We start from the raw sequence: 12,093 nt of genomic DNA on the forward strand, positions 1-12,093 counted from the left end.
ATGCCCACTAATGGGAGTTGCACATGGCAGCCCTCCTGGTGGATGATAAGAATCTAACCCTTTTTCAGTTTCCAACATCTTGCTGGGGAGCTACTGCTTCTAGCATCAACCTGCCAAATTGAAAACAGAAGGATGTCAGAAAACAACCTGAGATTCTAGCTAAAGCTGCATAATAATGTTAAACTGCTCTGTCTTGACAGCTGCATAGGAAACAGGCACCTACTATATATCTGAAAGTTAAACAACACTAATGCTGTATTGCAGTGGACTAGCTAGTGTGAATGTGCAATAATGAATCATTACTTCTGAATCATGGGCTCCGTGTCTTCTACTGGTGGACATACTCCTGTAGAGAGAAGCACCTGAACTTGTGTGTTAAACTTTGGGCACAGGACACCATTTCTATTTTGTCTGTCTCCATAAATTTCCAAATGCCAAGGAGTGCGGCTAACTGTAACAGCCACCTGTAGAGGCAGGCATGGATTGCGAGTGTGAGTGACTTTGTTCACTATGTGGGTTCCTAGGAGACTCAACAAACCAAGGGGGACTATTAACAGATATGCATGCTGTCCACAATCATATTAGCCAAAGTTTAAAAAAAAAAATCAATGCAGAGCAAGCAAGCTTTGTGCATCATCGGGTGCCAGTTAGTAAGTGCCTGGGGTTAAAAAGAAATCTCTTCCCATTAAGGTACATTATGGCCTAATTGTCCACAGTGGGTGTTTTGTATCATCTTAGATGGGGAAATCCCTGCTCTGATCCAGTACAGAGCTATTTCCTGAAAGTCTGCATAAGCCTTTCTCTACCCCTTCTCACTTTTCATGTGCTAAAACAGGCCTCTGGGAACCATCTGGCCCTGACTATGGCATAGTGCCAGAGAGCTAGGATTCCAGGCCATGAAGGTGAGTAAAGTTGAAGGGCTTTACTCCATTAAAGTCAATAGCAAGACTCCCAATGACATCCCGAGTGATAGGATTTCACCTGCTCTCTGCAGGTCTAGTGCAGCTCCAGAAAGCAGCTGCTGGTATTTCACATGATGATCAAAGACTGCCACAAATCCCTCGGCCCCTGCTGTGGGAGAAGCAGTCTGATTTGTGAGTGGACAGACCTTAAACTCTAACTGCCATCACTCCAACTGTGCTTTTTTTTTTTTTGGTTTGGGAAAAGATCTAGCCACTGGGTGAACCTTCAGACTTGCATTTTGTGAGTGGACAGCTCAGCTTGATTCTAATCTTGTTAATTCCTTAAAGAAGGACACCTTCCTGGCCAACCACTTCAGGTCCTGTTTCATACCACACCTGGTCTGTTTGAAAGTAAAGTCTATGTAAAATTATAAAAGCACTATTACTCTTCTCAGGGTTTTCAGACATGCCTTTTCACTTTATTATGTACAGTGGCATCTTTCTTATGGCTTTAATGAGTGCCACTAATCTTGCAAATAAACCCATTTGTATTTAAATGAGCCTATTCTCTTCCAAGTAGAATACATTTTTATTTTAACACTAGGTTAAAAATTATATTCAAATACAAAGTTCATTTGCATTGTGAAAGGTAATTCTGCTAAGCTTTTTTCCCCCTGGAGTGCTTGCACTGGATTGTATGCTGAGCTGTGTTACCAGAGATTGTCTGGGCAAGACTCCCAATAGAGAGCTAAATTAAGATGCTCACTTCTACTTATAAATTTACTGTTGCTCATGTCCTTGAGTGATCCATAGGTCTTATGCTAGCTCTGTGCACCAGAAGTGAATTTCATTTAGTTTAACTTTGGGCAGATCACTTAACAGTTATGTGCCTTGGTTGCCCTGCATCACACGGATGTTGAAATGAGCCCACATTTATTTGAGGCTTCAGCCCTCCTCCATTCCAACTAGTGTGCTAAGAAGGCAGCGTGAAAATGCAGTGAATATACAGGTCAGAACTTTAAAGGATACAAACTTCTCATATGGTGGTAGATTTGAAAGCAGTTTGTTTCAAATGCTGACTGGAACATGGCCGTTTAGTTTAACAATGCAAGAAGTGCACACAGGTGAAAGCCATAAAAAAGGTGAGCATTTGAAAATTTCACTGAGGTATCAGTCAGGGCACACAATCAGGTTTCATGGAATTGTTGTACCTTTTTTTTTAAATATCAGGTTTAAAACCTGAAATGAGTCTGCTGCCAGTCTGTACCCAGCCATATCTGCAGAGTGAAGCTGCATTTGCTGTGAAATCCTAGCCCTGTTTTCATAGCTTTTGACTAATGGTAAACTATTGCACTTGGGCTGAACAGCACCGTGATTTGAAAGGAAGGAAAGAAAACATAGCAATGTTGTTATTGGGCTTCATTTGATTCAGGGGTATACTATTTAAGTGGAATGTTTTTGTTGTGTCAGTCTGTTTTGAAGGACCTATTATTGCCTGGAAGTGTAACCCTTTGAATACTAGGTGGGGATGTATTTTGGGATATAATCATGTCACTTCTTGTTTAACCTAAATGCAGCAATAAAAAGAGACTGGCATGTTCCTGTATGTAACACTGGTACTTTACCATCAAAAGACAGTTTTTTCCCTCCTAGTCAATGTTAGATCCCAAATGGTATATTCCTGTGAAAACACCTAAAGATCTTTGGCTTTGTAAATAAAGAATGCAACTGACCTCACGTGAGTTACTGCAGATTTATGTTGCTCTGAATTAAAGTTGAAGGAGAACCTAAGAAACTTTGCCTGGATTTCTGATTAAACTTGGATCAGCTGGGCTGGCAAGATATTTTAGGTTCTCTTAAGCTACGTTGTTACACATTTTGTAGCAAAAATATTTGTCTTTAGGTACCAACCAACCTGAAATCTTGTCCAATACAAGAGCAGTCCCTCATCCTGAAGAGGCACTTGGACTAACATTTTCAAAGCTGACCAGTAAGTTGGCATCTCAATTTTTGACTGCCTAGTTTGAGATGCCCAGAAGGGACCAGATAGTCAGGGAGTAATCAGCACATATTTAAGGACTATCGCAATGATTTTTGTTGCTTTCCTCAGTGCTGCATCCATATATACCAAGCCTATTCAGAAGCAGGAAGGGAATTAAGTTTGGTAGTAGGTAATCCTTATCATACCCTCCCTTAAAGTCTTGTAAGATTTGTATCTTTCAGGATCCAAGACAGAGAAAGAAAATACTCCTCGTCACCATACCAAAGGACCATACAACTTCCAGGATAGTTGTGACCTACCTGTATGCCTGCAGTAAATTATACTATCTTGCTTGAGGTATTTTATTTTAAATATAATTAACTTGTCCAAAAAGCAGCTCAGAGCAATTGCAGCTGATGATTTACAATTGCCCAATTTAGCTTGCAGCTCTTAGCCTTATTTAAGTTGCTGTAGTTCCTATGAAGGAAATAAAGTTATTTCAGCAGGTAAGGACCTGCTGTCAGGGTTTTGCTAGTTTTATGATGCAATTAAAAACAAATGAGAACAAAAATGTAAAAGTTAGGCAGTGGATGTTTTCTAACTTCATCTTCCTCATTTTTCCTTGTTGCCTGGAACTCAGAAAGTTTTGGTTCAGTGTAATTGAGAAATGATGACTGAGCTGCACATTTTCAACAATGTAGTCTCCCTGCTGTTCACTTCATTTGGATTTACATGGTGCAAACAGATGTCAAGTAGAACTTTAAAAATGCATGGCTTGGAATTTGTAGCATTTTTTTTTCAGTAGGTAATTTCTGCACAAAACGTCAGCAAAAAATAGTGCTGACATTCATAAGTGCACCAGGAAGCTCAGCCTTCACCAGCTACTTACTCATAGCATTCACACCTGTTAGGCAAGCAGAAAATTTCAATATTATACTACAACCTCCTATTTTGCAGTAAGGATAAATACTGCATTGTTAAGTCCATATATAGTACATGGTTACCTCATGTTGAGCTTACTTTGTAAGTGTGTTTACAGGAAATACTATGTAGATCCCATACCTATCTTTTCTTATTGTGGAGGATGAAGTCTTCTTGAAATAGCAACATTTTATCTACCCCACCATTAACCTGCAATACAAATATGAGAAAGCAAATATTCTACTTGCACAGCTAATACCATATTCACTGTCTGAGTTAGAAAAACTTATTTTGAAACAGGAGAGTGGTGGCAGTGGAAAAGGTGTCTGAATTCAAACAGTACTGTAAACTCAGCCCGAGGGCTGCTTCCCACTGATCCAGCTCTAAAATGGATACCTAACCATTTGGGCTGAGAGTCAAAGGGGCATGACGCTAGCTCTCCTTTGTATGCATGCCTTATCCATACCAGCTTGATGGCCTGCTAGGCTTCAGCAATCTTCTACTAATTCTGAAACACAGGGTACCCTGAAGTTCTCAGCATGTGCATCCCCACAGGTGCTACCATCTTCTCTAGCTAGGTGCCAATTTCCCATTTGGAATTTACATGCTGGGCATCCCCATGCTTAAGTTCCCGGAGGACCCTGATATAGTAAGCACTCAGACCTCATTGAGTTAATACTGTGATGGCCACTTTTTGCATATTTTTATGGTTACAGCACTCAGAAAAATGGGACAGTTGGGTTCAAGGCCCTCAGCCTGAGGGCTTCAGAACATTTCTTCCTTAGAAAGTGACCCAACTGCCCAGGGCTAGGACAGAGGAATCTGCACCCCATCTTATAGGAGTTGGTCAACTGCAGTCAGAATACAGAAGTTAATAGGACCCAAGGGAGATCAAGCCAGCTGAATTATGCCTCTATCTCAGGGATGTTCAGTCTAGTAAATATATACATATTAAAATAATGTAAACTGAATATTTAGGGTGTCACAAAGGGACTTAAGGTAAGATGCATCTTAAATCCTGTCTCTCACAGGGAACCATAACTCAGGACACCCCCTGCTGTGCCCCCTGCCTTTACCACGGAGCTTCAATCATGTAAGACTTGCAGCTATATTTTGCTTGTAATAAGAACACAGCATACCTGTTTTATATTCCTGTGGGGCTTATTTAAATTATTTAGTTCTGGGATTTGAAATCTTAGTTTTAAATGCAGAACTATATTGGCTCCCTGTTTAGCACAAAACCAGTATAGTCAAGATCAAGGGTGGGCAAAACACAGCTTGGGGGCCGGATGCAGCCCTCCAGGTCATTCTATCTGGCCCATAGGGCCCCTAAAAAAATTTTAAAAATTAATATTAATCTACCCTGGGCTGCCTGTCATGCAGCCCTCGATTGCTTTCCAAAACCCAGTAAGCGGCCCTCTGCCCAAAATAATTGCCCACCCCTTGTCAAGATCAAGGAATTAAAATGTGAAAATATTAATAACTAAAATGTAACATGCTTTAGATGAGAATCAGTAGGGATTTCTTTAGTTTATTTCACTGGAGAAGTTTGTATATACACTAACATTTATTCTGTTTTTTTAAAGACTGCTAAACCTAAGCGAAAGCCGGTATTTTCAGTTTTCTACCTCAAAATATAGATTTAGATAACTTGAAGATACTGAAACATTATGGGATCTATTTATTCCAATTAAAAAGCAACCCCACGCCTGGAACGTAATTTCAGACTTGCTGTTTCCATGTAAACAAATGTTGGCCATCAAGATCTGCTTTTTCTACTACAGCCCATAATATAACTGAATATTACTTCTAAGCAATAGGGTGTTGACGGAAAGATGTTTTTTCAAAAATACCTTTTGGGGTTTTTTGTTGCTTTTGGTTTCTTTGGTTTTATTTTTTTTTAATTAAATACAGTTTTCAATGCTTTATACTGTAGTGTTTGATTATCAATCCAGATTGACCGTGACACTGATTTTTCTGGATCACTGAGATTCTACTACAAGAGGACCCTACTGTGCCATCTCTTCCCCTAAACTTCAGAGGAGTTACTCTAGTATGCACCGATGAAAGATTTATAAATCGTATAACTCACTCTAGCAGTCTCAGTAAAAAGCCAGTAAAGTACTGGAAAGGTTAGTAAACTGAACCGCACTTGAATAGGAAGGATTTTCCTAAACAAGGTACAAATTCTTTATTCATCAATAAGTTAAAGTGCTCTCATAAATACAGGTTTAGTCTTTTGTACACTGTGTTTAAGATGATAAAGTAAGAGCTTAATTCATTCCTCAGATTCTGATCCCTCCTCATCTTGACTGATCTGGAAATAGCGCAGCTCATAAGTCTCCTTATCAGATGCAACCACACGAAGCCAGTCACGAAGATTGTTCTTTTTGAGGTATTTCTTTGTGAGGTATTTCAGGTACCTTTAAAAAAAAATATATATATATATATTAACATTCTATCAGGATTGTGTCACCTGTGAGACGCAATGCAACAATTCTGAATTTTGCAGCAATGAATGCTACAAGTAACACTGCATTTCCTTTTGGTGGTTACCATACTTAACACTAGAAGTAATTCAAGTTATTGATTATATAAATGTATCAATTCACATACATAATTTCATTTCTGATGGATAAACTTTTTACAGTATTTGATGGTCTGCTATGAAGTCAAGCTATTCTCCAGTGACTTGACACTACTTAACACCAAAGTTTTATCTACAATTAGTTATCTATGATTGATAGAAGTGAAAAATCCACAAACCCTATAGTAGTTGCTGGCACACCAAAGTCTTATTGCTAGGACAGGATGTTTAATTCAGAGAAATGGCATAAACTGTAAATGCCATCTCCTATTGGGACTCATTGCTCCTTTTTTGGTATGGTATTATCTAAACAAGTCCTTAACATGTTTAAGTGCACTCTCTAGCCTAAGGGCTTGAGAATCACCCTTGAATGTACTACGAGCTGGATGGTTAGACAAGCACAGATGTTTTATAATCTGAGAGATACAAGATGCATTAATATAAGCTACCTTTTGTAGCAGTAGAACAGAGACTCCATTCAGTGTTGCACTAATTTAGCTATTTTAGTAAATAAACAGCATACAGAGAGCAGATCTAGCCTTGATATCAAGAAAAACTTCTTTATGGTAAGGGTGGCCAAAATTTGGAATGGGCTTCCAAGGGAGGTGGTGTTCTCCCCTATCTTGGGGGTCTTTAAGAGAAAGCTAAATAGGCATCTGGCTGGGGTCATCCGACCCCAGCACTCTTTTCTGCCTATGCAGGGGGTTGGACTCCATGATCTGTTGAGGTCCCTTCTGACCCTAGCATCTATGAACCTATTCCATAACATGCAGACAAAATAGTTAAATTGGTACAGGAGTGGTACTAACATGCCTATGTCACAAAAATTACCTTCAAAATAGCCTCACCAATTAATTATAATTCAGAATCAGCTAAATCACAAAAAAGTAAATCATCATCTTTAGAGGCAGAAAAAGATGCCCACCTTTTCGAGAACTGCTTCTCAGATGTCACTGTGATCTTGTTCTTAAAACGTTCAATGTGAACAATGTTCCCCAGGTTTCCAGTTTTTCCATTGACCTTCACCTTCTCCTTCAGGAACTGCTCCTATTCCAACAAGAAAGAAAACACTAGGGAATGGTGCCCTAGGTGTGTGCTAGGGAAGTGACCCTAGCCACGGGATACATGTTAAAAACAAGGTTTAATTTAACAGGCCACGTACATGTATACATTGCAGTAACGTCATGCCACCTGCAACTAAAACTAGGGCTGGGTATTGGAGCCATCAAATAAAGTTCAGTCAACTGACCAAATATTGGTCAAACCTGTAAAAAATGACCAATATGTCCAAATACTGCACAAAAAATGCAGCATGTCAAAAAACAATTTTAAAAAAGTATTCCTGTCAGACCAGCTACAAAAAAACAAAACTTTCTTTTGCAAGATTGCCATTTCTCAAAAAATATGCGGTCAACCAAGCACTCGACTGACAGTATGAGAGTGGTCAGTGGGCCAACCCCAACCAAAACCACCACATCAAAAATAATGCAGGAGCCAACCAACTTGATTTCAAGTCCATACCATTTTTCTCTAAAAACCACGTTAATTTTACAAAGTTAAAAAAAATCATAAATCAAAGTACTTACAAAGCTGCCCGAGTCGAAGATCCCGTCTTCCACGGGGTGGGTGAGGTCCAGGCTGAACTTCCAGGCCGCCCGCTTGGCCTTCCTGTCCTTCTGTGGGAAGAGATGGGCGCGACGTCACGGCCGGCGCCGCGGACACACGTGACGCTAGGGGCGCACCGCGCTGGAGCGGGACGCGCCGGCCAAGGCCCCGCCAGCTACAGAGCCGCGAAGCTAGGGCCTGGGCCCGGGGCGGAGCCGCCCCGCACTCCCGCCCGCGTCAGGCGGACACATGTGCGGCCGGACTCGGGCCGCGGCCCCTCTAGACCGAGCGAGGGGTGGGGGAGGGAGAACGGAGCGCCCCTGGCCACCGCGCCCGCTGGAGGGAGGGGGGACAGGCGCGGCCCGTTTAAGAGCCCGCTCGCTCACTTACCGGCGCCATCTTACCAGCGCGGAGGCTGATGGAAAAGGTTGGCGTGGTCCCCAGGCAGGACCTTTATAGAGTTGCCTTGAGTTACGTCATCACGCAGAAACGCGAGCGCGTTCTGAGCGAGCAGGGGCGGGGCCTGAGACGTCGCAACCTCTGTCACGTGGGGGTGGGTGGGTGTCCCTGTGCTTGCATGAGGCTGTGCGGTGCCGTTAGGGACGCGGTCCTCCAGCGTCCCACAGTGCAACGTTCCTGCCCCCCCGCGCCCAGCTGTCAGAGGGGGGCAGGCAGAGGTTGTGCGTTCAGGTGGGGTGTCTCGGCTCTTTCCGAGTTCCCGCCTGCACCCTCCCACAGCTGCCGTGGCCAGCGCAGCGCAGGGAGGCTAGACTCAGGAGGGGGTTGAAGCCTGGGAGAAACTACAGCTGCCAACTCTGAAGGAAGCTGTTCTGGGAGATTTCCCCCCCCCGCCCGTGATGTATGTCATTACTTGAATTTATTTTCTTAAAATATCCTATGAAAATCTCCTGGGTTGCTTTCAGTAGTCACTGGGAGATTGATACCAACCCTAGCAGAAACATAGGAAGCTGGAAAGCACAAGGGAAAGGGGAGACGGGACCAGGAATGAGGGAGGCACACGGAATGACAAAAGGCAGCGGCAATTTATCTACCTGGCAAAAAGTCCGCTCCAGCCTTGCCTGTGGCCACAGGAAGTACCTGCACGGAGAGGAAGGAGAAAGGGCAGGATCCCCTGGGAAGCCAGTCGGTGGGGGAGAGGAGTCCGGGAGAGCTGGCTGTACTAGAAAGAAGCCTTACTGAGAGTGCAGGAACAAGCCATCCCAATGCACAAGACCAGCTTGACTTAGCAGGGAACTCTTCAGGAAACTAAATCACCAAAAGTAAGCTTATAAGCAGTGGAAACTTGCACAAAAGTAGGGAGAACTATAAGAGTATTGCTCAGGCATGTAGGGATGAAGTCAGGAAGGCCAAAGTGCAGTTGGAGTTGCAGCTAGCCCGGGATGTGAAGGGTAACAAGAAGGGTTTCAACAAGTATGTTGGTAGCAAGAGGAGGATCAGGGAAAGTATGAGTTCCTTACTGAATGGGGAGGTAACCAGGGGCAACACGTAGGGGGTGCACATGGTGGTGCACCACCTGCAAAAAGGCGCCACCAACACTTGGTGCCTGCAGGCGGTTCACCATTGCCCCCAGTCACAGCCAGTGGTGCCTGTGGGTGGTCACCGACCCCTAGTCGGCGCTTGCCACCCCTGCCAACAACATCAACAGCATCTGTGGGAGCTCCCTGCTAGCCGCCACAGCCGTTCCCCCACAGCCGCCAGGGGCACGGCCTGCCATTCGTGGAGGTAACCTTGAGACAAAGGATGCAGAAAAGGCTGAAGTGCTCGATGCCTTTTTCACCTGTCTCCATAGGCAAGGTCAGCTCCCAGACTATTGCACTGGGCAGCACAGTTTGGGGAGGAGGTGAGCAGTCCACAGTGGGAAAAGAACAGGTTAGGGACTATTTAAAAAAGCTGGACATGTACACTTCCATGGAGCCAGACAGGATGCACCCAAGGGTGCTGAGGGAGTTGGCTGATGTGACTGCAGAACCATTGACCATCATCTCTGAAAACTCAGGGCAATCAGGGAGGTCCTGGATGATTGGAAAAGGGCAAACATAGTGCCCATATTTAAGAGAGGGAGAAAGGAGGATCAAGGGAACTATAGACCAATCAGCTTCACTTCAGTCCCTGGAAAAATCATGGAGCAGATCCTCAAGGAATCCATTTCTAAGCACTTGGGAGAAAAGAAGGTGATTAGTAGGGATCCTGGTTTTCCAATATAAAATTGCAAATTCTCTAATAAAAATCCTAAAATCCATTATTAAAATTAAAGGCTCCCCACAGCTCCCCCCCACTTACTCCTCATTCACTCCAATAGCTTTGCTGGTGCCCCTTGCCCCCCACCCACAGCCCCTGCTCCCCCAGCTGCCAGGGCTATGGACCCAGATCCACAGCCCCTACCCCCACTTCCCCCTGCTGCCTGTTGCAGGGTGAGGTGCTGGCTCCTGACTGCTGTACGCACTCCCAAGAGGGGCAGGGGGGACCTGCACCCCCCAGATCTGTGTGGGGCAGGCACAGGCTGTAGGCATGGGCTCCCACCCTGCTGCCCTCCCCCAGGGCCTCCGCAGCCCAGTGGGTGCGATCTGGCACAGCAGGGCACAGTGGGGCTGCATGGAGAAGCTGCTGGGAGCTCCCTGCAGATCTGGCAACGCGCTTCCTGCACGCAGGGCTGCAGTAAGGGCTGGGGCATGGGGTTGTACCCCTCAAAGCAGCCCCACATGCAGGAGGCATGTCACCAGGACAGTGGGGAGCTTTCAGCAGCTTTTCCACATGGCCCTGCTGTGCCCTGCCTCCCTCTCCCCAGGCCTCCACAGCCCAGCAGACATGATCTGGCACAGCAGGGCAAAACAGGGCTGCGCAGAACAGCTGCTCCCCACTGTGAGCTCTGCATTGCCCTGGCAATGCGCCACCTGCAAGCAGGACTGCTTTGAGGGGCACAGCTTTGTGCTGCTGCCCTCACTGCAGCCCTCCATGCAGAAGGCACATCGCCAGGGCAGTGGGGAGCTCACAGCAGCAAACAGCTTCTCTGTGTGGTGCTGCTGTGCTCTGCTGCACTCAGTTGCACCCACCAGGCTGCAGAGGCCCCAGGGAAGGGCAGCAGCCCACACCTGCAGCTGATCCCTTCCCCATGCACAGATCTAAGGGGTACAGGTCCCCCATCCCCTTTGGCAGTGCGCACCATGGCAGAGAGCCACCCCCCCTCCCCAGACAAGCTGCCTGGGCCCCCATCCTGCTGCCTGCTGGAGCCATGCAGCTATGAAGTGTGGGCCTGCTCCCCCACCTCCTCCAAGCTGGGGAGCAGCCCCAGCCCGGCTCAGCTCCCTCCCTCCAGGGGCCTGCCAGCTTGCAGAGAGCTCATTGGAAAACTGGAAAATCCACTGGTTTCTGTGGCAAAACAAGATATTCATGTTTGCCTCTGGCAAGAGGTAAAATCCACTGTTTACTCCATTTTTCCATGGGAAATGGAAAACCTGGATCCCTGGTGATTAGGAACAGTTAGCCTGGATTCACCAAGGGCAAGTCATGCCTGAACAACCCAACTGCTTTCTATTATGTGATAATTGGCTCTGTGGACACAGGGAGACTGATGGATGTGGTATACTTTGATTTTTAGCAAAGCTTTTGATACAGTCTCTCACAACATTCTCACAAACGAGCTAAGGAAGTAGGGGCTAGATGAATGGATTGAAACATGGATAGAAAACTGGCTGGAGCATCAGGCTTACAGGGTAGTAATCAATGGGTTGATGTCTAGCTGGCAGCCAGTATCAAGTGGAGTGCGCCAGGGGACTGTCCTGGGGCTGGTTTTGTTCAACATCTTCATCAATGACCTGGAAGAAGGCAGTGTGCCCTCAGCGAGCTTGCAGATGATACCAAGCTACGGTGGGTGGGGGGAAAAATAGTAGATATACTGGAAAGTAGGGTCAGGATTCAGAGTGACCTAGACCAGGGGGTACTTGGAAAGGGGCTAGGGGGTATGCATGGGCAAGCAGGGACAGAGTACCACCACATACCACCCCACCTCACTGCCCCCCAGGAACAGGGGGGGAAGCAAGGGCAGTGGCTCCCCTCTGTGGGCTACATAGGGGCCACCC

General features: G+C 45.5%; 1 protein-coding gene across 1 annotated transcript; it reads right to left on the reverse strand.

Moving 5' to 3' along the window:
• Positions 1–5,961: 5,961 nt before the first annotated feature.
• On the reverse strand, positions 5,962–8,469 carry RPL22L1 (ribosomal protein L22 like 1). Its single transcript, XM_019532730.1, has 4 exons — positions 8,387–8,469; positions 7,978–8,067; positions 7,317–7,438; positions 5,962–6,227 (listed from the first exon to the last, which is right to left on the reverse strand). Exons 1-4 carry the CDS (start codon positions 8,393–8,395, stop codon positions 6,083–6,085), a joined length of 366 nt encoding a protein of 121 aa, XP_019388275.1. The 5' UTR covers positions 8,396–8,469; the 3' UTR covers positions 5,962–6,082.
• Between the last annotated feature and the right edge of the window lie 3,624 nt (positions 8,470–12,093).

The sequence above is a fragment of the Crocodylus porosus genome, unplaced genomic scaffold (genome assembly GCF_001723895.1).
Source record: "Crocodylus porosus isolate Cpor-Errol unplaced genomic scaffold, CroPor_comp1, whole genome shotgun sequence".
NCBI classification, from domain to species: domain Eukaryota; kingdom Metazoa; phylum Chordata; order Crocodylia; family Crocodylidae; genus Crocodylus; species Crocodylus porosus.

Coding starts and splice junctions, on each gene's coding strand:
- RPL22L1 (XM_019532730.1), bottom strand. Junction 7,439..7,977: donor TCTTCGACTCGGGCAGCTTT/GTAAGTACTTTG, acceptor TTGTTGGAATAG/GAGCAGTTCCTGAAGGAGAA. Junction 6,228..7,316: donor GAGAAGCAGTTCTCGAAAAG/GTGGGCATCTTT, acceptor TTTTTTTTAAAG/GTACCTGAAATACCTCACAA.